This window comes from Rhinichthys klamathensis, unplaced genomic scaffold (genome assembly GCF_029890125.1).
Source record: "Rhinichthys klamathensis goyatoka isolate OS25496 unplaced genomic scaffold, OSU_Roscu_1.1 h1tg000280l_1, whole genome shotgun sequence".
Classification (NCBI taxonomy): domain Eukaryota; kingdom Metazoa; phylum Chordata; class Actinopteri; order Cypriniformes; family Leuciscidae; genus Rhinichthys; species Rhinichthys klamathensis.
The window spans coordinates 553,859-580,019 of NW_026606799.1; the positions used below are offsets into that span (position 1 = coordinate 553,859).

Below are 26,161 nucleotides of genomic sequence, written 5' to 3' on the forward strand. Positions count from 1 at the left end.
AAGCAAAAGAGTTATTCTATCAGACTTCATGATTCGAGGAAAATGGATTTCCCCATACGTAATGTCGAGAGACCGACTCGATAAGGGAACTCTGGCTTGTAAATCGTTTCTATTTTGTTTTAGTTGTTCGTGTTGCTTTTCTGCAACAGATGAATAAAAATCTATTATTTTTTATTCATAGATATTTCTAGTTTGCGGGAGCCCCGCGAATCGTTTTATTTATAACCCGCACACACAGAGTGAGTGCATAACCGCCCGCGCTCGCACTCGGAGTCTCGGCCATCAGATGTAGTGCCGCGCAGCACTATTGCGTTGGGAGTGCACGTCTCAAGGATAGTGTCGGGAAATATCGCTCAGGCAGAATAAGCTCTAGTTCACTCTTCCTACGCTAAGGAACCGAGAGTTGTCATCCAGTCTCTTTGCTAGAGAGAGAGAGACGAGGAAAACAAACAAGCATGCAAATGGAAATTATCACGGCCGGAAAAATTATCGAGCTAATTTTTTTTATCGTGCGATTAATTAATTTATTGACTATCGCGACAGGCCTACTAAATAGTCTGTCACTAAAAAATGCTCACTACAGACTCGAAATCCAGGGGCTGTCGGAGGTCTAGACAGTTAAAGGCAGCTAGCCTTGACTTGAGGGCTGGTTTCCTTGTCAAAGGTAGCCTGTGAAAATGTATCGTAACCCCAGCTGCCTTAGCCCTATACAATTCATTACTACAGCCAGGGGCAATACAGTATGAACCCCCTGCTCTGCTGGTGTTGGTTGGCAACGGAGTAGCCTACCATGCCAGTGACGTAGCCGAATGTTGAAATCCAACATGGCGGCGCCCATGTAACAAAAACAACATTTGTACAGTTTTATCCCTTTTAACAAATTCTGCCATTTTAATAATTGTACCAATGATAGTAAATAAAATAGATCTGTTATATCACCGTTTTTCAAATTTCAGTTCAGTTCATCTTTAAGGGATACTCCACTTTTTTTGGAAATAGGCTCATTTTACAACTCCCCCAGAGTTAAACTGTTTAGTTTTACCGTTTTTGAATCCATTCAGCCGATCTCCGGTTCTGGCGGTACCACTTTTAGCATAGCTTAGCATACATCATTGGAGTGGACAAGACCATTAGCATTTCTAAAAAAAAAAAATGACCAAAGATTTTCGATATTTTTCCTATTTAAAACTTGACTCTTCTGTAGTTACATCGTGCACTAAGACCGACGGAAAATGTAAAGTTGCGATTTTCTAGGCTTATATGGCTAGGAACTATACCCTCATTCCTGCGTAATAATCAAGAAACGTCACTGCCGTACCATTGCTATTGGAGAGGTGAAAATATAAAATAAATATGCTGTCTATCCAGCGGTTAAAACGGAAATTAGCGGCAAAACGGAAATGACGGAGAAAACGGAAATTAGGCTGTCCATCCACTGGTGTCCAGCAAGGGGGTAATCCATCGACCGGAAGTTGAAGCCGGCCGGGTGCCGCCATGTTGTAGCAGAACTTCACTTGCGTTAGCATTTCCATTGACTCCCAGTCATTTTGGCGTCACTTTGACAGCGAATAACTTTACATCTGAGGCATTTAAAGACTCCATTTGTCCATTATTTATTTCTAAAGAAACACGACAATGTATAAAGGGCTCCATTACCTTCTATGTTACATTATGGCCCCGTAGAAACAGATTTAGTAAAAATAGGCTAACGATTGCGTCATAACCACTCGACTCTCTGTCGCGCTGTACAGAAATGACCGTACAGACAGGAGGAGAAGCTCGCAGGCAATCGGGGGGACGTCCCGTCAAGGGAGAAGCCCATAGATAATGAGTCCATAAAAGCAACGGAATACTTACTCCTGCTCACTCACGCCAAATAACTCTTTGCTCAAGTTCCCCGTCTCTGCAAGATTAACATTGGCAATTTTCACGCACAGCTACTAGAAGATTAACGTCTGTCAGACAGGTTGCTCACGTCATCAAGCTTAGTTTGAGTCGGTCTGAGTCTGCGCGTCAGGAACGGAAGTTCTCAAAAATCGCTAAAAGTGGGCTTCAACTGTCTCAACTGAGTTCCAATGAGATCGCTCTGTCCATTTCTTTACTGTCTATGGTGTCCAGCCACTGGTGTCTAGCGAGAAGTGAGTCTGCGGGGCGCGATTTTTTTTTTTTGCAGGGTGGTAGGGGAAGACTCGTTAATATTCATTGGGGAACTCGTCCCTGATTGGCTCGCCGTGACGCATCTCTAATGAGATGTGATAGAGAAAACAGACATCGTCTCCTTCGTGACAACAGACACTTTCACGAAGGTAAGTCATACCTGTCAACATTTGGTTATCCAAATCCGGGAGATTTGTGCGGAGACCGCTCACGAACTTCGCGAACTTCTGTATCTTTGCGGGGACACCGTCTTGACCTGCCATGTCAATCTGAGTGACGTGTGACAGCGAACCAATTGCGGATAAGTTCCCCAATGAATATTAACGAGTCTTCCCCTACCAACCTGCAAAAAAAAAATTCGCCTGCGGGGCTGGAGCTGGATGCTTTAGGCCCTTTTAACATGACGTCACACAACTTCCGTTCTGACTCAAAGCAGTGTATGTTTACTTCCGCCAGCATAGTGGAACTCTATCAAAGAGTATTTGACGCTATTGATTTTACCCAGTCCCTTCAACACCTGCCAAAAAATACATTTAGATGATGTACAGTGACTTGCAGACACATTTCCACTTACAACACGTTCCAAACTTGACAAACTAGGATACAAATTCTTCATTGAGCAGTAACGTTACCTGTTTGCGTATGAAGGTAAGCATTTTGTATTGTAATTAACGTTACGTTAGCGGAGGAGTTAGGATAACGGTAGTTGTTAGCTTTCTCTCCTACAGTGAAAGTCCATAAAGTTCATATTCTTGATTAATTTACTATAATACAGACCTGTAAACTCTTGTTGCAATCATGTTTATTACTGATGTTAGCTACAGATTGTGTATTGTTAGATAAAAGTCAGTAATGCATTCATGGTTAATGTTGTATCCTTTCATCAAAACTGCATTGGAATAGTTTCGAATGTAGTTGTCGATGAGGTGACAGTATATTTTCCCTTTAAACTTCTAGTTGATATCTTCTGTATTATGAATATATAGATGGTTTGGGGTAGCTCAAAATATTTTCTTGTGTATTAATAGAGGTGAAATGTGTTGATGTCTGCTAAAATATGAAAGGTCAGGTGACAATGATATGTAAATTTAACTTGACATCTCACTTTTTTGTCAGGTCCTCTTCCAGATCCTCACATCCTTGCCAGTGTTGAGAAACTGCAAGACAAACGCCCACAACCAGGCATTTGCAAATTGATCCACAGGCTTGAGGCCCTTAATTTTGTAGTCTCTAAATTTGGGTCTTTGCTCTCTTACCAGTGCCTGAGATAAGTAGACATTAATAAACACCCTGGTGCCCCTGGATTTCCTCAGTTGCCCATTGAAGGTCACAATTTTAAATTTCAAATACAACTTGAGCCTAACTACAAGCAACAATGCCACTTATTTTTATCACAACATCTACATGGATGTATTACTTTGAGGCAGAATTTTCAAATGTAAATAGTTCTATGTACATCTGATGAATGTAATTCCTGTTGTAAATACTTTTTCAATTTACAAATTAAGTCAGTGTTGCATTATATGTAAATATCCTTTGTCTTATCAAGCAGTGGTCGCTCTTCAACCAGTTTTTCCAGTCTTACAGTTGCAAGGAACTGCTTCCAACCTTGTTTTGTAGCTTTGAGCTGCTATGGAAGTTTTTTATTAGTTTCCTTCATCTCACATAAATGCTATTATCAAATATGTATATAAAACAATGACAAGTTTTAAAAATATTCTCTTTCTTTTAATGGTTAAGGTGCAAATTCATTTTGACAGGCATCTCCTGAGATTCATCTAGGACTGCAGCCCTAAAATGCTTCCTTGCTCTCTGGTAAACTGGCTGTCGAGCTCGTGAGGCTCTTCCTAGAGATGTGAAAAAGATACACATACATTTCATTATGAATATTTAGTAATCATTTCTCAGGACTCAAACAATATGTATAATACTACCACACATGCAATAATAACAAATGGCAATTTTAATGGCAACAGTATGATTTATTATACTTTATTATTTATATGGGCTAATAAGCTGTATAAAATTTATAATGACATATTTTCTTCGTTTATTTCATACAAGCACAATTATATGTAAACTGTAAATAATGTATCCTCTGGGGTAAAGTGCTGACTACAAACGTAAGTGCTCCCACGGAGGATTTTAAAACTCGGGCCCTCTTCTCTTTTGATCGCCCTAATCCAACGTGCACGTATTTCAGCGTCCACTGGAAAATCGTGGAAACTTAAATAAGGAAATTTATGTTTGTTGGTTGAACAACAAAGGAACACTACAATAGCATCTACAAGATGACTGTGCCACGCTTATTGGATGGGAAACTGTTGAAAAATGGACACAGGAATAAAATGAATGATAAATCACATCAGCATATGGAAATGGTTTTGACATTTAGCTTTGATAAAAATTTAACACTTGTTAGTAAACTTGTGGCAAAACACGTGCTGACCGCGATTTAACAGTTATCTTGGCGGCACACGCAAGGGCGTAGGTTTAGGGGGGGACGCTAGGTACTAGTCCCAATCAATATTTTGAGATGACAAATTTGTCCCCACCAATATTTAGCAAGCTCCTTTGAACTGCTATTTTGATATATGCGCTGCATTTGGATCTTTGCGCTGCTATTTGGATCGATTCCAACGGCCAGGACGACGACAGTGCAAGATACGCCGTAATTTGATTGGCGGCGGGGTATCTGACAGGCAGGCTACACGCGCGGGCCGGGACTACTTTTTATGCTTGCACTCACTGGCAGCGAGCGGGTGGTGTGTGCGTGTGTGTGCGCGTGACGACGCCGACGGTAAGTTACCAGGGCTCTCTGCCTGCCATATACAAAGGCCAGAGTAAAGCATTTTAATATTCCGTTTTTTGTCCCTTTTTGTATTTTGTAGACCAGCTATGTCACCCAAGAATAAGAAAAGGGACATACGAAGCTTTTTCATAAAGCAGAGTGTAAGTAGCCTAGGCACAAATAACTAGCCACACAAATAGTGACTGACCAGGCTTTCAAATGCAGATTCTACTGTGGAAAATAGTATTAACTGGTGATCCTGGTTACCCAGGATATTGTTACAGTTAAACCTAGCTTCTGCAATCTTTCAAGGTTAGGAGCATTAATTAGGGGTGTGCAGCACGGATAGACTCATAGAAGTCGCGCTATCATGATAGAATGCTACGTTAGCAAGTCACTGAATGTTAATAAGCCTACCTTAACTTAGAATCTTGCAGTCATAAACAGTGGATCATCTGAGACATTTTTCGTTTCTACATTCTGTTTAATGTATTTGTGAGTGTAGCCTAAGTTACTTGCTAGACACATGTGCTGGAAAAACATGTTGGCAATGTTTAAAAGGCAAAAGTTAACACTGTTATTCAAATATAATGAATCATTATTTGATTGATAATATCCAAATAACAATATCTGGTAGGAGGGTTAAAGGCTGAGACCAAACCTACGCCCATGGGCACACGCATTAAGAATGCAATAAGTTACTGGACATGATTATTAACGTCATCAAAATAATCTAAATATAAGAACACATAACGCCACATACGTAAACATTATTTTAATTTTACCTTTCGTGTTGTCGGTGATCACCTTGTGTGTTTTCCTGAAGTAACTTTAACCAGCGCGCGCAAGTCAAAACGGAAGTATGTTTACACTGCTTTGCGGAACAGCGGAAGTTATCTGACGTCACTGTGAAAAGGGCCTATCCGGTTGTTAAGTCGTGACGTAACCACTCTCCGATAATACTGTTTCCGGGTCCAAAGGCCGGGTCCTCTCTACCTACCTACCGCTTTCGCCCGAGTTTTAACGTGTTCCCGTGTTGTTTAAATAGATCGGAGTTAAAAAACAAGTGACATTCAACTGTCATTCTACCGCTTGACGAGAAAGATAAGAGAAAATGGCTGCAGTTGATAAGGTAAGTTACAAATCTTAAACGAATGAAGAAACTTTGGCGCCAGTGGGTGCTATCCCTTAAAGGGTCACTTCACCCATTTCAACATTAATCTTTATTGAAAGTGGGTCATATATGTAGTCGAAATGTAAAAGAAATTTTGAATTTGATGCCCTCTTGACCGAGAAAAGACAGAAAATAACTTTAGTGCGCATTTGTATGCAAGACAACAACTCCCACAATGCACCACATTGCACAGCTCCGCAAGCCACTCCCACTAATCCAGAACAGCGCAAACATCAGAGAAATCACTTTTCCGTCTACAAGGCTAACGTTAGCTGCCACCAGAGTTAGAAATTCATTTCACACAAAATTTCTAGTTAGTTGGCTGTGGCGAGCAGGACGAGGGCGAGGGATGTGATAGGACAGCGCGAGGCCGGTGGCGCGAGTGATAATGAACGACAGCTGTGAGACGCACCGGTCTCTCTCGCGTCTCTCACCGAGGAGCGGACGCATAAAACGAGGAGCGACGACAGGGCAGATCGAGAGAGGAACAGGCCTGATTTTATGTTGTGTTTTGTTTCTGTTGTGTGTGGCCAGCAGTGAGGGGCTGCTCGCTTATATTTTTGTTTTGTATTTGTTTATTTTACTATTAAAATGTTTAAATGTTTGCCGGTTCCCGCCTCATTCTTCCCACAACAACGAACCCCGTTACATTGGCAAACTCATTAGTGAATTACTCCTCGTTTGTATTTCTTTCTATATGGTGAATTATTGCATGATGATGATAAAGTTACCTGGATGTTCAGTCAGAACATATGCGGTGCGAAACTTGGATGGATCACAACACAAACGTCCGTGTGCTCGTCTGATTCAGAGGTTTCGTCCAGGTGATATTGCGATCGTTGAAATTCTCTGCAGCAGACGGACTCTATCTGTGTCCGTAGCGCACAGCGAGAGCCGAGAGCACGACATGTAGGCACCAGCAGTCCGCCCAGCTCGAGCCAGTCCGGGCTTCTCGTCTGCGCCGGGCTGGTCTCCTGCGGCGGCCGCTGCCGCAGCCGACGCCGCCGCCTCTTGTTCCTCCATCAGCCTCAGCTGCTCTTCGCTATATTGTGGCTCGTATAAATAGCCACGAACATCAGTTTCGAGCAAAAGATTTTCAAAATCCTCGTCTTCCATATCGTGTGTCGTAAATTCAGGCATTATGGTAAATCTAACTCCTTGAGCGCTTGTTAGCTTAGCTTGCTGTCTTCCAAGCAAGATGGCGGATTAATAGTTTAGTTTCTTCAGGTTTAGTCCCACCCACTGATCTGTAATAGGCCGGTGGGGTGAGTGGGTCCCACGCCCTTGAATAATAATGAGCTAAAGGCTGTAGTTTTCTTAATATGCAACAAGTAGAGGTAACTGCAGACTGGAGCAATGGGCGTGGCAAGAGGTAGGGGCGTGGCAAGAGGTAGGGGCGTGCCGTGAGGTCTTTACAATTGGACGCGAAAGCTTCCTGATCCGCATAAAAGCAAGCCATAAACTTAATAACTATTGACCAACAAATAATTATACAAGACCAAATACATTTATTTCAGTGTAAAAATAGCAATAATGATATTGAGAACACATTCAACTTCAGCCTACCTTCGAAACCGTCTGTATGGCGCGGGTTACATGACGTCATCACCACCGCGACTTTTTTAGGATCAGTCATTAAAAAACATTCATACTGTTTGTGAAAATTGCAAAAGAAACCCTCCTATATTACCTTTTATAACACTGATCTCACAGTAACCTATACTTTGAAACCCTTTCAAACATGAGATCACAAAACAAAACGATTTTGAAAACATCTATAACTGCCTTGGTATCATAAACTTTTGTTTTTCTATTTATTTATATTAGGTTCATTTTATACTTCAGTTGTTATTGTTATTCTTTGGTTTACACATTTTGAGCTGGATTTACAATGCCTTGTATTCATATTTTTTTATTGCAAAATATTTGAAATGTCTGTACTTGAACTAAATAATAAAATAAAATCATTAAAAAATGAAATAATTATTTTAAAGATAAAAATGTCTCCTGACACTATTAAAGTCATACTAGTTTTGTACTTTGAAGTACATACGAACTAAAAGTAATGTTATTTTTTATAATAATGGTACAGGAAATGTTTTTGCTGGATACAGGCATGCATATATACGTGTTTGATCAAACACTCACCATATAATAAAAAAACAAGTAAAAACGGTTTAATAAACTTCTAAGTGGCATTAATTAATTAAGCAAAACAAACACCATTTTATCCAAAAAACATTTATTCAGTTCAGTTGTCATTTTTACAATTCATTTTTTTAATTTGTCATCAAAGGCTTGTGTTCAAAGTCAAAACTCATTCCTCTATTACTCATTCCTCTATTACTCATTCCTCTATTACTCATTCCTCTATTACTCATTCCTCTATTACTCATTCCTCTATTACTCATTCCTCTATTACTCATTCCTCTATTACTCATTCCTCTATTACTCATTCCTCTATTACTCATTCCTCTATTACTCATTCCTCTATTACTCACTCCTCTATTACTCACTCCTCTATTACTCACTCCTCTATTACTCACTCCTCTATTACTCACTCCTCTATTACTCACTCCTCTATTACTCACTCCTCTATTACTCACTCCTCTATTACTCACTCCTCTATTACTCACTCCTCTATTACTCACTCCTCTATTACTCACTCCTCTATTACTCACTCCTCTGTTACTCACTCCTCTGTTACTCACTCCTCTATTACTCATTCCTACTATAGTAGCAGTCCATAGAACAGAAGCCATCAAATTGTCTATCTGAATAGAACGCAGTAAAGACCCCCTTCTTTCCATTGCCGCAATATCCAGTGGTGTTTTTGTAGAGGAATCCACAGGCATCACATCTGGTGAGCTTAAACGCCACCCTATATTCCTCCCTCACATCCGGATTGACTGACTTCCAGTCAACGACACCTACAAGATAAAAGAAAAAAATAATTTTTAATGCAAAAAAATGAATTTAATATATTAGCTTAACTTGTTCATTTCATAAAGTAATACTTATACATACTGTCCAGCCAGGCAAAGTGAGCTTTTTTTAGGAAACCTGGATAGTGGACGGTCTCATTAAACTTTTTGCACACTAGTGACAGAGTGTGAAAGGCTTTGTCTCCTTCTTCATAAACGACATCTAGAAGAATGTGACTGAGTACCTCTGGTGGTAGCTGGAAATAAAAATATGGAAAAACTATTTTAAAATCTTACATTACTCCAAAAAAACTTTTTAAGAAATAATATTCAACAGTACATCAGCAAGGCCTCCTGTTGGGTCCATGGCTGAAAAAGAAGAAAAAAAAGTTCATTTTCACTGGCCATTTTTTTGTTTACATGTGTTATATTTCAAACTGTTTAACATACCAGTTTTGACTTCACACGGGCCTTCAACCTCCGCATCTTTTCTGTGCCTTTTCCGATCTGTAGGAGACCTAGAGAGAGAGAGAGAGAGAGAGCGAGTGAGAGAGCGAGTGAGAGAGCGAGAGAGCGAGAGAGCGAGAGAGCGAGAGAGCGAGAGAGCGAGAGAGAGAGAGAGAGAGAATTACAAAATGCTAAAATGTCATTAGTTTAAATTTATATTAGAATTAGAATTTACCCCGAGTCTTCAAGTAGCAGTACACACCACCATTTTCTTATTCTTGACATATTAGCCTTAAAAAAAAAAAAAAAAAAACTTACTACGATGTTTAAAATTCTGTTTTTATACTGGGTTGCAAAACAAATGTGTTGAACAAATATCTGAAGACTCACCTCAGAAAAGTCAAAAGCCACCCCCAGAGAAATGTACAGGCCATACTGAAATTCAAAGGCTACTTGTTTAGACCTTTTTTTATTTGGTTTCTAAATTAATCTGATGTTACTGTCATATAAAAACTCACCATGAGCACAAAGACCCCACAATTATTGGAGAAATGCTGCATTGGAATCTCCTGGATAAGGTTTGCAAGCAAATCAAGAAATGTAAAAAAGCAAGTAAGCAAGAAAGTAATTAATTGAATTGTGTGCTAGAAGAATAAGTGATGATTCAAAAACTTACTGGAAGATCCTTACAGGAGATCTCAGTCCAATGGCCAGGGATGACAGTCTGAGCAACCCTCCTATTAAGTGATTTTTAAAAATTATTTTGAAATTCAAAATCAACAAAACACGCCGCTATTCAAAAGGTACTCTGCTGATAAACTTACGAACACACTATACAACAGTCCCCCGTTTTGATTAGTTATACGTGTTTTGGTACTTTCAACTTTAATAAACTTTAATGACCTCATATAACTCACATCAGACATCATTAACACAAGAATGTCACAAATGAAAAAAAGGGGGAAAAAAAGGAGAAAAAAAGAAAATGCTGAATGGTTTAGAACTGAACCACCATACAGCAGCTGAGAACATGAACATGAACAAGAACTGTTCAACTGGAACTTCTGAACATGAACTATTGAGCTATGTAAAAGACCTGTACACTTGACTGTATCTCCCATCACTCAGACCACTTGCGCAGAGTGAATCAAGAAAAAACACTTGTTTCAGCTTTGGACGCAAAATCTGAAAATGGTTGTTAAAAAACACAAAATATAGAAATCAATTTGACATGGATAAAACTGTCTTGATGACTTACACACAGCATCCAGTGTGACTTGATCCACGATGGAAATAGAATGCAGTCTTTTGTGGAAGCATCAACCTATCACAAATAAATATAATACAAAATGGTGCACAATGTTTATTTTGCTCTGTGAAATCTTTTTGCCGAGTTTGAAAGAATGCCTACAACATATATGGCACATAGAATGTCAATAGCAATAATACATCGAAACAGTCAATGAAATCCAAAGTATGTATGCTAAACAATAACAAATCATAACTACAATATTACACTGTTGAAAAAAATATATAATTGCTTACAGGGATATGTAACATGGGATCTGCACAAAGTGGGGGAATCAGTGTTGCATTCACATAGCTGTTAGACGTCCAGACTTGGATGCCCTAATAACAGAAACATACACATTTCTTCATAATAGCTTTTTGCATTTTATTCACGCTACAAGGCAAAGCAATGACATTTTACCTGCAATTTGCTGAGGTCTTCAATTTTCTTGAAACAGCAATTCAGAATCTGTTAAGATATAACAGCTTCACTTAAAACCAGGAACATTTTTGAAAAGTAAATTGGATCAAAGAAATTTAAGATGATCCTAACTGTTGCCTCCACATTGCGTTCCAATCCCAAGGTCTGAAAATCTTTTCGCATCAGGGTTGTAGAATAAACACGTGCCACATGTTCACTCCCATTTTGCTTTGTGTCCAAAACACGTGTGAGCTAAAAAACATTATCAACATACATTACAAAATGTTTCAGGCTACTCATTCCTCAGTTGTTAAGATTTCAACCTTCATAGAGCAATCACCTTTTCTTCACTGAATGGTTGCTCCCAGCCGGTCTTGTTGGGCATTACATCCTTCAGCCATGTCACAGACGCCTTGTCTGTACTTGGCTCATCATCCATTTCGACTGTACTTGGCTCATCATCCATTTCGACTGTACTTGGCTCATCATCCATTTCGACTATGCTTTTACTTAAAGTCCCTAACAATAAAGCATGTGAGTGTCATCTAACTCTAGTGTCAAATAACATTTCTGGAGAAGCCAAATAATGACATTAAATTGCATTATGAAAAATCAAGTTTACCTGCAAGTGCTTGGCCATGCTCATCCAGGACAACCTGAGTGCAACCAACAGCCTTGGTAAGCTGTTCTGTAAACCTAGTGTTAATCGCAACGTTGTAGTGGTGCAGCAGGTTTCGCATAAGAAACAAGTGATTTGTTGGCTTCATAACATTTAGGAAGTAATTGTTTTTTCTCATTTGAGAAAACAACTGCTCCGCACACTGAGAATTAACTCTTCCAGCCAACTCAGGCACAAGCTGTATTTTACGAAGTTTATCACGGGGATCCTTTGTGTTGTTTTCATGGAATCGGTCAGAAAGTACATAGTGATCAGATGAGCCAGTTAATGGATGCCCATTCACATCAGCAGGCATTTTCTTCTCTTTGAGCCATTCCAATGAAATTTTAAGTCTTCCCTCTTCTGCTGCTGCGACATTGACATCATTTGGCTCCAAAAGCCGACCCTCATGTGGGCTGAAGGGAATCACGTTTGGATTACGGAGATTTGCATGAGTGGAAAGTCCTCTTGCAAAGTCATAAATGGTTACGTTGGGAAGGTGTTTCCAGGACAGCAAAATGTCAGTAAAGTCCCTTGGACTTTCAGCTCTCACCAGGCATTTAATGCTGTTAACGACACCGCAGGGGCACATAACAACTGCCCAGCCACCTAAGTGATAGATTGTTTAAAATTAACGATTGCAGCACTTAAATGTGTGTTTTCTATTATAAATTAAGATATATCAGTGCATACAAACCTGATGCGCCCCAAACCTTTTGAAAAATTTTGTCATATGATGATCTGTTTTGCATTTCACTCCTCAGTCTCAATATGAGGTCCATCTTTGATCCCTTGTTATCTAACCCACAAGATGCACATAAATGTCGGACAACAGCAACCTATGAATTAAAATGACAACAAAAAAACTCAGAATTTATTAGAAATAAACAATCACAATAGAATACTGTTACAAAAAGGTAAACAAAACAACACTACACCTTCAGTGACATCAGCTCATCAATAAGCCTTTCCTCAGTTACTGGAACTTCAGAAGCAGGATTAGGATTTGATGAATGTACTTTCTCCCATTCTGTATTTAAGACAGAGCCAGACTTCCTAGTATTCGGTCCAATCCAGGGAGCCCAAAGGTGATAGCTTGGCTTGACTGCAAAAGGATTGGGGTTTCCAGCTGCAAAAACAAAACAAAGAAACAAGTCATAATGTTGTTGCCAGTGATAACCCAACTTTTATTTCTAAAGTTTAACTAAATAAAGTTATACATAAATATAAATTAATATGTAATAACAGACAATGTCATGGGGTACACTCATAGCAGGTGTTTCTGGGATGTTTTCTCCAATTTGTGTGTGTATGTTGCATTCATGTGTAATGTCTCCTAGTGTAAAAGTTTAGGCATAATACAAGATAAAACAAATACCCGTGTCTGTGTAGTACTTTGATCCAAATTAATTAAATAACTTACTCTCCACAAGACCTCTTGCAATAATCTCCAATCGCAGTGAATTCCAAAAAGCCTCCACATCCACCTGTCCATCAAAGTTTGCTGGTGGTTCTTCTATTTCACTGACTAAACAAAATAAAATTACAAATACAGTGCCCAGTCAAAACTTATGAAACATCACTATTTTTAATGCTTTGAAGTAAGTCTCTTATGATCATCAAGTCTGCAATTATTGGAGCAGAAATTGCAATTTAAAATTATGGCATTCTATTTTAATATACTATCAAAAATAATTTATTGCTGTGATGCAAAACAATTTTCAGTGTCAGTCATCAGTGTCACATAATCTAAATGTAATTTATTATGACTTATCAATGTGGAAAATATTTTTTATAACCTGTGATACTTTTCAGGATTATTTGATGAATAAAAGACTTCAATTGATGATTGATTCTAATAAGTTACATGCCAGTCAGGAATTTTAATTAGATCTGTATCATACCTGGCATGCTAAAAGCTGCTTTTCGATGAGCATCCATGATAACAACAGATGGATGGAATCCACACTTTAAGCAGGAAAACTGGTAGTCGTGATCAGTTAATGCTTCAAAGTGCAAATAAGCACAAAGAACAGTTTTACTTGGGTAAACCACTCCATTGGATATTGAAAGAGCTTTACAGACTCTTTCAACAGCAGTGTGAGACTAAAGAGGAAAAATTAGGTATAAGACATTGTTGTGACAATAACATTAAACACTGTAAAGCAGGGGTGTCCAATCCTGCTCCTGAACAGCCACTGTCCTGCAGAGTTTAGCTCCAAACCTAATTAATATAGTCTGGTCCAGCTGATCAATTTGGAGCTAAACTGCAGGACAGCAGCCCTTCAGGACTGAGTTCTGACAACCTGCAATAAATAAAGCAATCCACTATACCTGCAAAAAACTCCGAAGCATAAGACAGAATTTCAAACTGAGTATGATGTGGTCATCATAGTTATGCAGACCAGTGCTCCATTCTTGATAGTGATATGCAAGTCCACACACTGGGCATGTCTTGCAGTAGGTTTCAACACCTAAAAACAAAAACAAACAAAATAAGCAGCTAATCTTAACACACATTATTGAAGTAAGAATTTACTACTAACAAATAAATACCAACCTTCAATTATTCCAACTGTTGTGACAATTTTAGCTTTATTAGAGATGAGCAAAGGATCACTAAGGGGTTCTGAACACGATGAACAGTGCATTTCATCTGGAACCAAAACTTTTGGGGATTCCTTTTCATCTAAATTGGTTGCTGAGATGGGTAGGGAAGGTGGTATTGTTTTCTTTGTAAAGATATACTGCACCATTTTCTTGAGGTCCTCATTTTTTGGAGGGTACACAATGTTCTCAGTATAATCTTTTTCTGAATTAGAAAGTCCAGTGTCCACTGGCAATGGAGTCTTGCAGGTCAATTCCAGCTCTGTGCTCTTCACTCTTTGGAACATTTTTCTGTTGGTTTGGAAAAGGTACCATTTGCACACAGCCTTGTGTATACAGGAGCGTCTTGGCCGAGTACAAGGGCAATGCCATGTATTGTTTTTTGCATTATAAACAACCATGATTCTTTCCAATCGGTTATAGAAAGAAACTTTTGGCTCAAAAACTGACACATAGTGCATATAGGATGGACCATCAAGCGTCACATAGGATGCAAAACATACATTTTGTTCTTCAGCTTTTTTCTGAGCATTTAAGCACTGTCTTTTGCGTTCCTCTGAAAACCATTTGTGCTGTACCATTTCTCTTAAAGCCTCTTCATGCAGGACAACATTTCCAGCATCAGATCTGCAGTAATCCACTGATTTTAAGTGTGTACACTGACAAGATCTCATGCCACTTCTTCTTTTAAAATCCATTACAGAATTACAGACATCAAGTTCACAAGTCACCTTGTGTGAAATGCCCCATGTTTTTTTGATAACATGAATGGGTATACAAGGGCCTTTAGACGATTTTGCAACAGCAAAAACTGCATTTTTTGGGTCAATACACTGACTTTGAAGGTGAGACTGTGCAGTGATATCAGGTTCAATATTCAAGTGTGCCCTTTGTATATGTTTCTTGAGATTTTTTTTTAAAACGCACAGATTACAGTGGGGACAACATAATCTTTGCCCCTGTTTTCTACGAACATATTTCAAGCGGGTTTTATCGGTGTCATCACAAAGAGGTGCAAAAGACACCGTTTTGGTCACTTGTGGAGCGGTGTCGTCACTTTGAGCAGGAAAACTAACTGACTGGACCACCTTTGGAGCTGTGTCACTACTGGGAGGAGACAAAGACGCACACTGGACCACCTTTGGAGCTGTGTCACTACAGGGAGGATACAAAGACGCACACTGGGCTGTTTTTGGAGCTGTGTCACTACTGGGAGGATACAAAAACGCACACTGGGCTGTTTTTGGAGCTGTGTCACTACTGGGAGGAGACAAAGACGCACACTGGACCACCTTTGGAGCTGTGTCACTACTGGAAGGAGACAAAGACGCACACTGGACCACCTTTGGAGCTGTGTCACTACTGGAAGGAGACAAAGACGCACACTGGGCTGTTTTTGGAGCTGTGTCACTACTGGGAGGAGACAAAGACGCACACTGGACCACCTTTGGAGCTGTGTCACTACAGGGAGGATACAAAGACGCACACTGGACCACCTTTGGAGCTGTGTCACTACAGGGAGGATACAAAGACGCACACTGGACCGTTTTTGGAGCTGTGTCACTACTGGGAGGAGACAAAGACGCACACTGGACCGTTTTTGGAGCTGTGTCACTACTGGGAGGAGACAAAGACGCACACTGGACCGTTTTTGGAGCTGTGTCACTACTGGGAGGAGACAAAGACGCACACTGGACCATTTTTGGAGCTGTGTCACTACTGGGAGGAGACAAAGATGCACACTGGACCATTTTTGGAGCTGTGTCACTACTGGGAGGAGACAAAGACGCACACTGGGCTGTTTTTGGAGCTGTGTCACTACTGGGAGGAGACAAAGATGCACACTGGGCTGTTTTTGGAGCTGTGTCACTACTGGGAGGAGACAAAGATGCACACTGGGCTGTTTTTGGAGCTGTGTCACTACTGGGAGGAGACAAAGACGCACACTGGGCTGTTTTTGGAGCTGTGTCACTACTGGGAGGAGACAAAGATGCACACTGGGCTGTTTTTGGAGCTGTGTCACTACTGGGAGGAGACAAAGATGCACACTGGGCTGTTTTTGGAGCTGTGTCACTACTGGGAGGAGACAAAGATGCACACTGGGCTGTTTTTGGAGCTGTGTCACTACTGGGAGGAGACAAAGGAGGAGATGTCTGTTTGACTACTTTGCACATATTTATGTGCTTTATAAAATCAGACTTTTTAATTAGGGTTTTTGAGCAGTGGAAGCAGTGAAAGTGCTTGGTTTGTCTGCATTCCAAGTGGCAGTCAAAGATGATCAAATCTATAAGAAACATAAAGATCAAACACAATTTAAAATAGGAAAAATAATATATAAAGCAAAACATGTTTGTCATAAGTTTCCATTTATGATACGTAACATCACCGTTCACGTTATTATCTAACCTTAACAAGTTATCTGTAACAGCTGTTACATAACAGGCATGCATAGCATATCACAACTGAACTCATACTTACGTTCATGGCGAACCGCGCGAAGTCTGTGGCTTTGCAAATGACTATGGATCTTGTTATATTCACAAGGTCTAAAAACACTGAGAGCACAGAACGGACATCGATATAAATCGCCGACTCTGATGTCTTCGACGCAAATGCAGTCGTTAATGCTTCTCACTGTAACATGTGTCTGTCAACAACAATTAAATAATTACCAAAGCTGAAAGATGTAAAGCAAAGAGAACAACAAATTATATCGCATATGTGAATTACCTCCGCCATCTTCTCTCCGTCTAAAGGAAATGACGATTTTTTTCAGCTAAAGGAAATGACGTTTAACTATGGTTACTGCTGATTGGCCAACGCAGTTGCCAGGAGGAAACTCCTTTGACCAATGAGAAACCTCTTGCCACTCCCCTACCTCCTACCACGCCCCTACCTCTTGCCACGCCCATTACTCCAGGCTGCAGCTACCCCTGTCTCATATGCAATGAAATTTATCTTCCGTCCTATCGTGACGCAAAATGACGATATTTACGTCAAGATAGGACGGAAGTAAAACACTTAAATCCTTTTTTCTCCCATCTCAGAAAAAAAACAAGCAAAATTCCACCATCATTATAATATATGACTGGGTTTCTAACAATACAAACCTTAATGCAAATGGGTGAAGTGACCCTTTAATCCCTAGTAGAGGTCTGCACGGGCTTTAAACTGAAGCCCGAACCCGGCCCGTACCCGCGATCATTTAACCCGACCCGACCCGACAATTACATTTACATATTAAGCCCGAACCCGACCCGAACCCGAGGTCCATTCTGTTTCTCACAGCAATACCATTTTTGCAATATGCTATGTTGTATTTAATGATTGCTTGACATATTAAACAAATACATGTAGGCGCAGCGGCCCTATCAGCAGGCAGCACAGCAGTAAGAGAAAAAACTTACCAAGTAATTTTTTGCTTTATCAGACTCATGGTTTGCTTGTTGTCGTCGGCTGTTTGTATTGTGACTGAAATAGCGCGCGAGAGCGGTAGCACATGCGCAAAACAGTTTTGTGATATAAATGATATGATAAAATAAAACAAATAATTAAAAATATTATATTCATATATCATTATATTTGAGAGAGAGAGCCTGTATGCACATATTGCACATCTGCGGACGTAGCCTATACTTTCTCTCTCTCGCGTGCCGGTCACCACAACACAGCAAGCAGGCAAAGCACACGGCACGCAAACTATATATAGCCTATTTCGTTTTTCTTAGTTAAACCCGAACCCGACCCGAACCCGAGGCTGTTCATTAACATTAACCCCAACCCGACCCGAAACCCGCACATTTTTCGGGACCCGTCGGGCTCGGGTCGGGTAGCAGACCTCTAATCCCTAGTAACACCCACTGGCACTGAAGCGAAAAAAGCCCTTAAGAAAAGGGTTTATTTAGTCTAGGATCTGGAGTGGACGAGCGGAGCGCTTGGGCCCGGAAGAGGCTAAACGTCACGCGTGACGTCAGACTTAACAACCGAATTGAGCAGGCGTAATGATATGACGCAGCGCCTGAAAATAGTTCCATTGTGTTGACGGAAGGTGGCCTATTTTCAGGCGCTGCGTCATATCATTACGCCTGCTGCTCTCATGGTACGGCAGTGACGTTTCTTGATTATTACGCAGGAATGAGAGTATAGTTCCTAGCCATATCAGCCTAGAAAATCGCAACTTTACATTTTCCGTCGGTCTTAGTGCACGATGTAACTACAGAAGAGTCAAGTTTTAAATAGGAAAAATATCGAAACTCTTTAGTCATTTTTCTTTTAGAAATGCTAATGGTCTTGTCCACTTCAATGATTTATGCTAAGCTATGCTAAAAGTGGTACCGCCAGAACCGGAGATCGGCTGAATGGATTCAAAAACGGTAAAACTCAACAGTTTAACTCTGGGGGAGTTGTAAAATTAGCTTATTTCCAAAAAAAGTGGAGTATCCCTTTAAGGTCCCTTTACATTGTACCTTACAATACATTTACACACCCGCTCTACAATCACATAAGGACACATATAGTCACATTATCCAAAATACATCAACAGCTGAGTCTTGAATGTAGCCACAGATGAGATATTCGAAGTGTAAGGGGTAGTGAATTCCATAATTTAGGAGCATTAACAGTACACTAAATGACCTTCCACCTACAGTAGACAACCGGAAACGAAGGATGGACAATAAACCAAGTCCAGCTGATCTAAGGGACTAGGCAGGGCGGTAAGAGTAAAGTAGATCAGACAGATATGGAGGTGCAATACCATTTCATGCCTTAAACGTTAGAAGTAATACCTTAAAGTGAATATGTGATGCCAGTGAAGGTCATGAAGCAGAGGAGTAATGTGAGCAGAACGCCTGAGGTGAGAACTCTTGCTGCTGAGTTTTGAACATATTGTAATCTTGCAAAAAGTTTTTTGGGCAGACCACGAAATAGAGCATTGCAATAATCCAGACGCGATGTGATTAATGCATGAATTAAGGTTTCAGCTAAAGTGAGAGAAGATCGAAGACGCGCAATATTACGAAGATGGAAAAAAGAGTTTTTAACTAGAAGAAATATGAGAGCCAAAAGATAGAGTTGAGAATAGAATAGATGACGGAGGCTTAATGAACTCCAATATCAAAGGACAGGTCCAACCTTTGGACTGAGGCAGTAAAAAATTTATTTAATTTGAGGAAATTCAGGGACATCCAATGCTTGATGTCCCTGATACATGCAGTGAGTGAGTCAGGCAGGGATGGCCTAGAGGTGGTAAGATAAATTTGAATGTCATCAGCATAGCAATGAAATTGAAGTCCATGCCTGCGTATGATGCCACCAAGTGTATATAGATGATGAACAATAGTGGGCCAAGAACTGAACCTTGAGGAACACCCTGTGTAAGCGAAGCAGTGGCAGATCTATACCCTTGTATGGTGATATAATACTTTGTTACTGATGTAAGAAATGAGCCAGGAAAGAGCGAAATCAGATATCAGAAAGCCGAGAGATCAGTATTTCAGACTGTGTCAAATGCAGCGCTTAGATCGAGAAGCATCAAGATGTTTATTAACCCTGAATCCACGGACAAAAGAATGTTGTTAACCACCCGAAGAAGAGCAGTTTCAGTGCTATGAGATGGGCGAAATCCTGACTGAAAAGGTTCAAAAAGACCATTAGCATCTAAATATGATCGCAATTGCGAAGCCACAACCTTTTCAAGGATTTTGCTTCAGAATGTTAAAGGAGCTGTATGTAAGAAATTTATTTCAATTAATCATAAAATGGCCCTGAAATGTCACTAGACATTAAGAAATCATGTACATTTCAAATAATTATATCACTGACAACAGTAGTCTGGCCAGGATATTGTCATTTAAAAAGTGCAGTTGCAGCCCTCAACTGATGTTGATGTTGTCATGTTGTGTTTTGGTCTGATGCTCCACCCTCCACCTATCGACCAATCACGAAGTCAGTAGTGTTGCGGCATCCGGGTTGCCAGCTCTGCTCTAGTTACCACAGCTGCAGCTCGTCACGTTCCTGCTGGATCCTGCAGCCGAGCTGGCAACCTCGAGTCAGGGAGGAGGGGGAGGGGATACACCACTCTACAGTAATTTGACAGTGATTGCAGTACTAGTTTTGGCCACAATCTTACATACAGCTCCTTTAAATTAGATATTGGCCTGTAATTGTCCATGTTTAGATGGCCATGGCCTGGGTTTTTAAGAATGGGGGTCACCGCAGCCATTTTTAATTCTGCTGGGACAATGGCAGAAGCCAAACTACAGTTTATCATGTGTTATGAAGAGTGCAACATCGAGGACACACATCTTAAGCAAAACAGTAGGTGTAGGATCAAGCTGGCAGGATGTGGAATTAGACTTCACAATTAGATCACTTATGGCAACGGGAGTAGTCAGAGTAAAAGCAGAGAGAGAGTTTGTTGAGTGAGCTGAATCAGATAGCATCATATGAACATTTGAGTCACTTGTTTGAGGTGTGTCATTGGTGATGGTTTCAGTGATTGACTTCAATTTGTCTGAAAAGAATTGGGAAAAGCTATTCACAAGCACCCCAGAGCCCGAAATAACATGTTGTGGTGTATTAGTGAGTTTGTTAACCATAGCAAAGAATGATTTGGGGCTGTACATGGAATTCCTAATGGTAGAGGAGAAATAAGAGGATCTTGCATCGTTGAGGGCTGTACGGTAGTTGAGCAAATGTTCTTTAAAAGCCAGAGAGTGCACAATGAGTTTCTAGGCGGCGCCCCTTAGTTTTCATCGTCCGAAGTTCAGGAGTGAACCAGGGTGAGGCACGAGTAGATGGAACCAGTCTAGTTTTACCTGGAGCATGCCTCTCAAGTATTTGAGAAAAAGCATTTTTGTAAATTCAGCAGATTTAGGGTTATACGAGAAGGGTTATATGGCCATTTTCCAACAATTTGAAGTCCATCATTCTTTATAAGACATTCAGCAGATGTAGAGTAATAGAGAAGGGTTACACGGCCATTTCCCAACAATTTGAAGTCCATCATTCTACAGTGAGGAAGATTATTTACAAGTGGAAAACATTCAAAATAGTTGCCAATCTTCCCAGGAGTGGACGTCCCAGCTAATTCAACCCAAGGTCAGGCCAGGCACTGCTCAGAGAAATCACAAAACACCCAAGAACTACACCTCAGACTCTACAGGCCTCAGTTAACACATTAAATGCTCATGAGAGAACAATTAGAAAAAGACTGGATGAGTATGGCATGTTTGGAAGGGTTGCCAGGAGAAAGCTGCTTCTCTCTCTCTCTCAAAAAAAAAAAAAAAAAAAGAAACATGGGAGCACGGCTTAGGTTTGCAAAGTTGCATCTGAACAATCCTCAAGACTTTTGCAGCCACAGGACCTGGACACCTTGCAGTCACCGAGTCGACCATGAACTTCTCTGTTTACCTAAGTATTCTAGATTCAAATGTAAGGCCATCTGTCCAACAGCTGAAGCTTGGCTTAAATTGTGCTGTGCAACAGGACAATGATCCCAAGAACACCAGCAAATTTACAACAGAATGGCTGAAATTGAAAGGAATCAAGGGGTTGCTGGCCCAAAGTCCAGACCTCAACCCGATTGAAATGCTGTGGCGGGACCTTCAGAGAGCTGTGCATAAACAAATGCCTGCAAACCTCAATGAACTGAAGCAACGTTGTAAAGAAGAGCGGGCCTATAATTCCTCCACAATGATGTGAGAGAGACTGATAAAGTCATAAAACTATTCCTTCAACGTATTGCTGCTAAAAGTGGCTCTACAAGCAACTGAATCATAGGGTGTACTTAGTTTGCCACACATGGCATCTCCATTTTGGCTTTATTTTTGTTAGCCTGTTAAAGACCAGATGATTTTTTATTATGTCCTGATATGTAAAACGAATTCAAAAGGGTGTACTTTCTTTTTCACCTGACTCTATGCAAAGAATCATGTTATATTGAAGACTGGAGTAATGGCTGCTGAAAATTTAGCTTTGCACAAACAGAACTAAATTACATTATAATACATTAAGTTTGAATATTTCACAATATTACCGTTTTGCTCTAGGCCTATATTTGATCAAATTAATGCAGCCTTTGGTGAGTATAAGATAATTCTTTCAAGAAAGAAATTTGTTTAAGATTTTTTTATTAAAAAATCGTAATTATTCCCAACTTTTTATCTGTATTGTATATTTAATTGTTACAGTGTCTTTCAGATATTGTAACAATTAAAAACCAGCTAGGTCAGTGCTGATGACGTAGTAATCATGCGCCGTTTTTCGCTTGCTCGTCACATGTGTTTTGGAAACGCGACTTGCACTGTGGATATTGTAGCCTTTATTGGGATATATTAGAAACGTTCGAACAGTTATGTCGTTTGTTGAGGACGAAACATCGGACAGTGGGGTGGACTCACGCTCGCGATTGGAAAGCTATGTGTTCAGTAAGATCAACAGTGACGCTCTGCATGCTTCGCATAGACAGTATATGCTTCGTAGATTTACTAGCACACGTGGAACAACTGCATTTGATTATTTCTTTAATAATTGTGGCCAGAGATGTTTTTAACGTTCATTAAAAAAAAAACTGGATTACTTAACATCAAAATACGTGCTCGTTTTCAGTGATTACATTCATTTCTGCATATAAATTAAATATAGGCTACTTATATAATAGTGTGATTTTGATTTCCTTCAGGTTGTGAGTTGTCTTCTGAAGTTCCATTTTACACATTTCAAGCAGACGAAGATGAAGATGTGGAACATTTTCTGGAGCTCAGGACGGTTCGTACAATATTTTATTAAAGCAAGAGTTTGCCTGTCCTAAACCTGTAAATGTCGCCATTCACTTTCATTGCGCTTTTGATTGACGTGTTTTACTGTCTATGCGTGTTCTACAGAGAAAAAAGAAAGGGAAACTCCTATGTGTGTGAAGTAATAGAATGTTGATCAAATCATGATGGATTTTCATTTTTGGCTGATTTATAGTTTTAAAGTCAATATGAAATAAAAATTCATCTATTTTCTCTATGCATATTATAGATCTTATTGTGAACAATTTGTCTGTGTGTTTCTTTCTCTCTTTTTATATTTTTTATATCACCTTCTGTTTAAAGTCACCATGAAATCAAACTTGACACTCAGTTCTTATTTTTGTAGCCATGTTTATTTTAAATGATCCATCCATGTACATCATAATTTTTTTTAAAGGGATACCACCCAAAAATGTATTTATTTATTTACTCATCCTCAAGTTGTTCCAAACATGTGTATACCGTATGTTTCTTTCGTTTGAAGAATGTTGGTAAAAAAAAATACTATAGAAAGTCAAAAGGGTGCTGTCAACTGTGTGGTTACCTTTAATTAAAATAACTTCCCCTCCCTCTTGCAGCAGGGCGGGACAACCTGTCACTCATATGAGATCACAGCAATAGCAAACCACAATGATCAAATCAATTCCTGATGGACAAAATTAAGTGCTACCCTAAAAAAAATGTCTGGTTTAAGAAACCATTTCTTGGTCTTCTGGTGAAATGACAGAGTTCTCATAGGTGATGTATGCAGGATTATAATAACAGTCATTTAATGGAACTCATTACTTAGCTCAATTTCATGGGCCAAAAAGGTCTATTGTCAATAGTGTAGCGATATATGAAGCACAGCTCACACAGAACTCACTTCAAATCAAGCAGCTTTCTGTTGGTTAGCACAGTAAACCCAATGCAAAATCTGTTAAAATCATGCGAAATTCCCGATTGGGTGGATTTCGCTCATGAAAATTTGCCTAACAGTGGTAAATGTGTCCGCCCCTTTAGCCTGCATAAACCCTGCCCCTGCAAGCTCAACTTTTGGAGTGTAACGACCACATCTCGTAAATCCAGTCAACAGCTGATTCATAGAACCAAGTTCCTGCCCAACATTTTTTATTTTACAATAATGCATTATACTCCGTTGTATGTCATAATATAGACAAAATGATCAGTTGCTGCTTTCATTTCATCGCGACTTTAAGACGTGTAAAGAGCTTGATGACCTGTACTTTTAAACTCCTTTCTCTTAAACCATTAGATTTGTCTGGGTGATGGTGCCAAAGAGGAGAATAATGTTGTGGAAGTGACCGCTATGAATCACCAAGGAAAGAAAATATCTGTGCCCGTAGCTAATCTCAACATTTCCTGCCTGCCTATGGTAATGCTTTTTTTTTACTAAACTGTTGTATAATATAGGTATTCAAATATGTTGCAAGTTTTTAAATGTTTTTTTTTTTTTTTTTTTTTTTTTTTACATCTTTTTCTACTCAGGTAAGCCTTGGGGAGTTTGAGTTGATGGCTCCTGTCACACTGCGGCTGAAATCTGGATCTGGACCAGTGACTGTTAGTGGGTTACATTTAGTTGGTGAGAAATAAAACAACAGTTGCAAGTCTCTATATCACAAAAATGCATTTAAAGCTAAAAATCACACACAGAGCATGCTATTTTATCCCTTTTGTTTTGAAACTGAATGGTGCTAATTATTTCTCCTCTTTCAGCCACAGAGAATGAAGAGTCTGAAATATCAGATGAAGATGAAGATGATGATGTTAGTGAGGAGGAAATGCCCTCAGTCAAACCAGCCAAGAAAAAGCAGATTTAAATCTCACAGAAGCTGAAATTGAGATGTTTACATCAGACCTTTATACGTTTTATACAATATTAGATGTAATGTTCTTCTATGAGACATGATGAAGGGGCGGTGAAGAATTTCGTGGAATTTTGTACTGTCAGATTGTACAAATGTTAATAGTAAGGTTGAAGCCTCAATACAGCCAGCTCTGTGAACATTTACTTCATGTTAAAAAAAGTATATTAGTTAATACTGTTACTTATGTGTAAATAACCGCCAACACCAACCTTCAGGTTCACTCTCAGTTGGGAGACCCACGAATTCACAGTCCTGTCACCATTGTGCCCTCAAGTGAGGGCACTTAAGGATTATTCCAGATGTACTATCCCTGTAACACACTGTACCATGACAGTGAAAAGCCTGTCAATCTGCATCTGCCTTCAGGGAAAGCACCAGCATTGTTCTCTACAGATTTTCTTCTTATCACGCATCATTTTTTTGTTTTATTTGGCAAGCGGGGTTTTTAAATCTTTGTCCCTTTTTGAAGGACCGATAGAGGGAAGTTTTGCATGGTGCATTTGATGTTGAGATCAGTCAAGGAGAACTTGCCATTGTTGTCATTTTTGTATTTTTACAGATTTATTTACAATAAAAATTGGTTGTTTTAGTAGAATCAGTGCAATTGGTACATTTATTTTAAAAGCTCACTTACCAGTTGTTTTGATAAATTCACCAGGGTGAACCTGGTTTTGCATAGTTCCATGTGTGCAAGTCAACATATTTTATATATATACATATAATAAATTGTTTTGATTCATAATTCTTCTACCATTTAAATTTGTTTTACTTTAAAGTTTGCTGAAAAGCCTATAATAGACTGTTTAATGGCAGGTTTGTCGGTGACAACTTACCCCATATTGTGTGTCAAAATGTACGAATAGTATTTCTTCCTGGGAATGACGGTGGAAATGTTCAGTAGCTATTATTTAGGCCGCGGCGTACGTGCCTTCCTTTAACATTTGTGATGATACAGAAACTGACTTTGAAACCTAATCAGAAAAATGTGACAGCGCGGTTCCTTTAAAATGACGCCAACAGCTGGTG

General features: G+C 39.6%; 3 protein-coding genes across 5 annotated transcripts in view; 1 reads left to right on the forward strand and 2 right to left on the reverse strand.

Annotated features, from left to right (window-relative positions):
- The window catches only part of npm3 (nucleophosmin/nucleoplasmin, 3), a 165,737-nt gene extending 140,454 nt beyond the window's left edge, over nt 1-25,283 (forward strand). Inside the window, exons 2-6 of one of the 2 annotated variants that reach the window (XM_056269064.1) lie at nt 22,825-22,898; nt 23,153-23,238; nt 24,523-24,642; nt 24,756-24,849; nt 24,984-25,283. In XM_056269064.1, coding sequence (XP_056125039.1) covers nt 22,826-22,898; nt 23,153-23,238; nt 24,523-24,642; nt 24,756-24,849; nt 24,984-25,087 — 477 coding nt within the window. In that variant the 5' untranslated portion in view covers nt 22,825 and the 3' untranslated portion in view covers nt 25,088-25,283. Of the gene's footprint in view, nt 1-22,766; nt 22,899-23,152; nt 23,239-24,522; nt 24,643-24,755; nt 24,850-24,983 lie in introns of those variants that run through there. The other variant, XM_056269063.1, reaches the window with a different exon arrangement.
- On the reverse strand, nt 8,814-11,650 carry LOC130102921 (uncharacterized). Of its 2 annotated transcripts, none has more exons than XM_056269059.1 (13): nt 11,545-11,650; nt 11,337-11,456; nt 11,205-11,252; nt 11,039-11,122; nt 10,752-10,817; nt 10,170-10,230; nt 10,012-10,062; nt 9,884-9,928; nt 9,729-9,784; nt 9,497-9,564; nt 9,387-9,415; nt 9,150-9,303; nt 8,814-9,052 (listed from the first exon to the last, which is right to left on the reverse strand). In XM_056269059.1, exons 5-13 carry the CDS (start codon nt 10,811-10,813, stop codon nt 8,841-8,843), a joined length of 738 nt encoding a protein of 245 aa, XP_056125034.1. In that variant the 5' UTR covers nt 10,814-10,817; nt 11,039-11,122; nt 11,205-11,252; nt 11,337-11,456; nt 11,545-11,650; the 3' UTR covers nt 8,814-8,840. The 2 variants fall into 2 exon arrangements, with proteins under 2 accessions (XP_056125034.1, XP_056125035.1); XM_056269060.1 differs by having other exon boundaries at nt 10,748-10,817.
- Nucleotides 11,530-16,220, reverse strand: LOC130102931 (uncharacterized). Its single transcript, XM_056269071.1, has 8 exons — nt 14,423-16,220; nt 14,197-14,336; nt 13,767-13,968; nt 13,286-13,390; nt 12,801-12,991; nt 12,560-12,701; nt 11,827-12,471; nt 11,530-11,723 (listed from the first exon to the last, which is right to left on the reverse strand). The coding sequence occupies exons 1-8, from the start codon at nt 16,218-16,220 to the stop codon at nt 11,530-11,532; spliced, it is 3,417 nt and encodes a 1,138-aa protein (XP_056125046.1).
- Nucleotides 25,284-26,161: the final 878 nt, after the last annotated feature.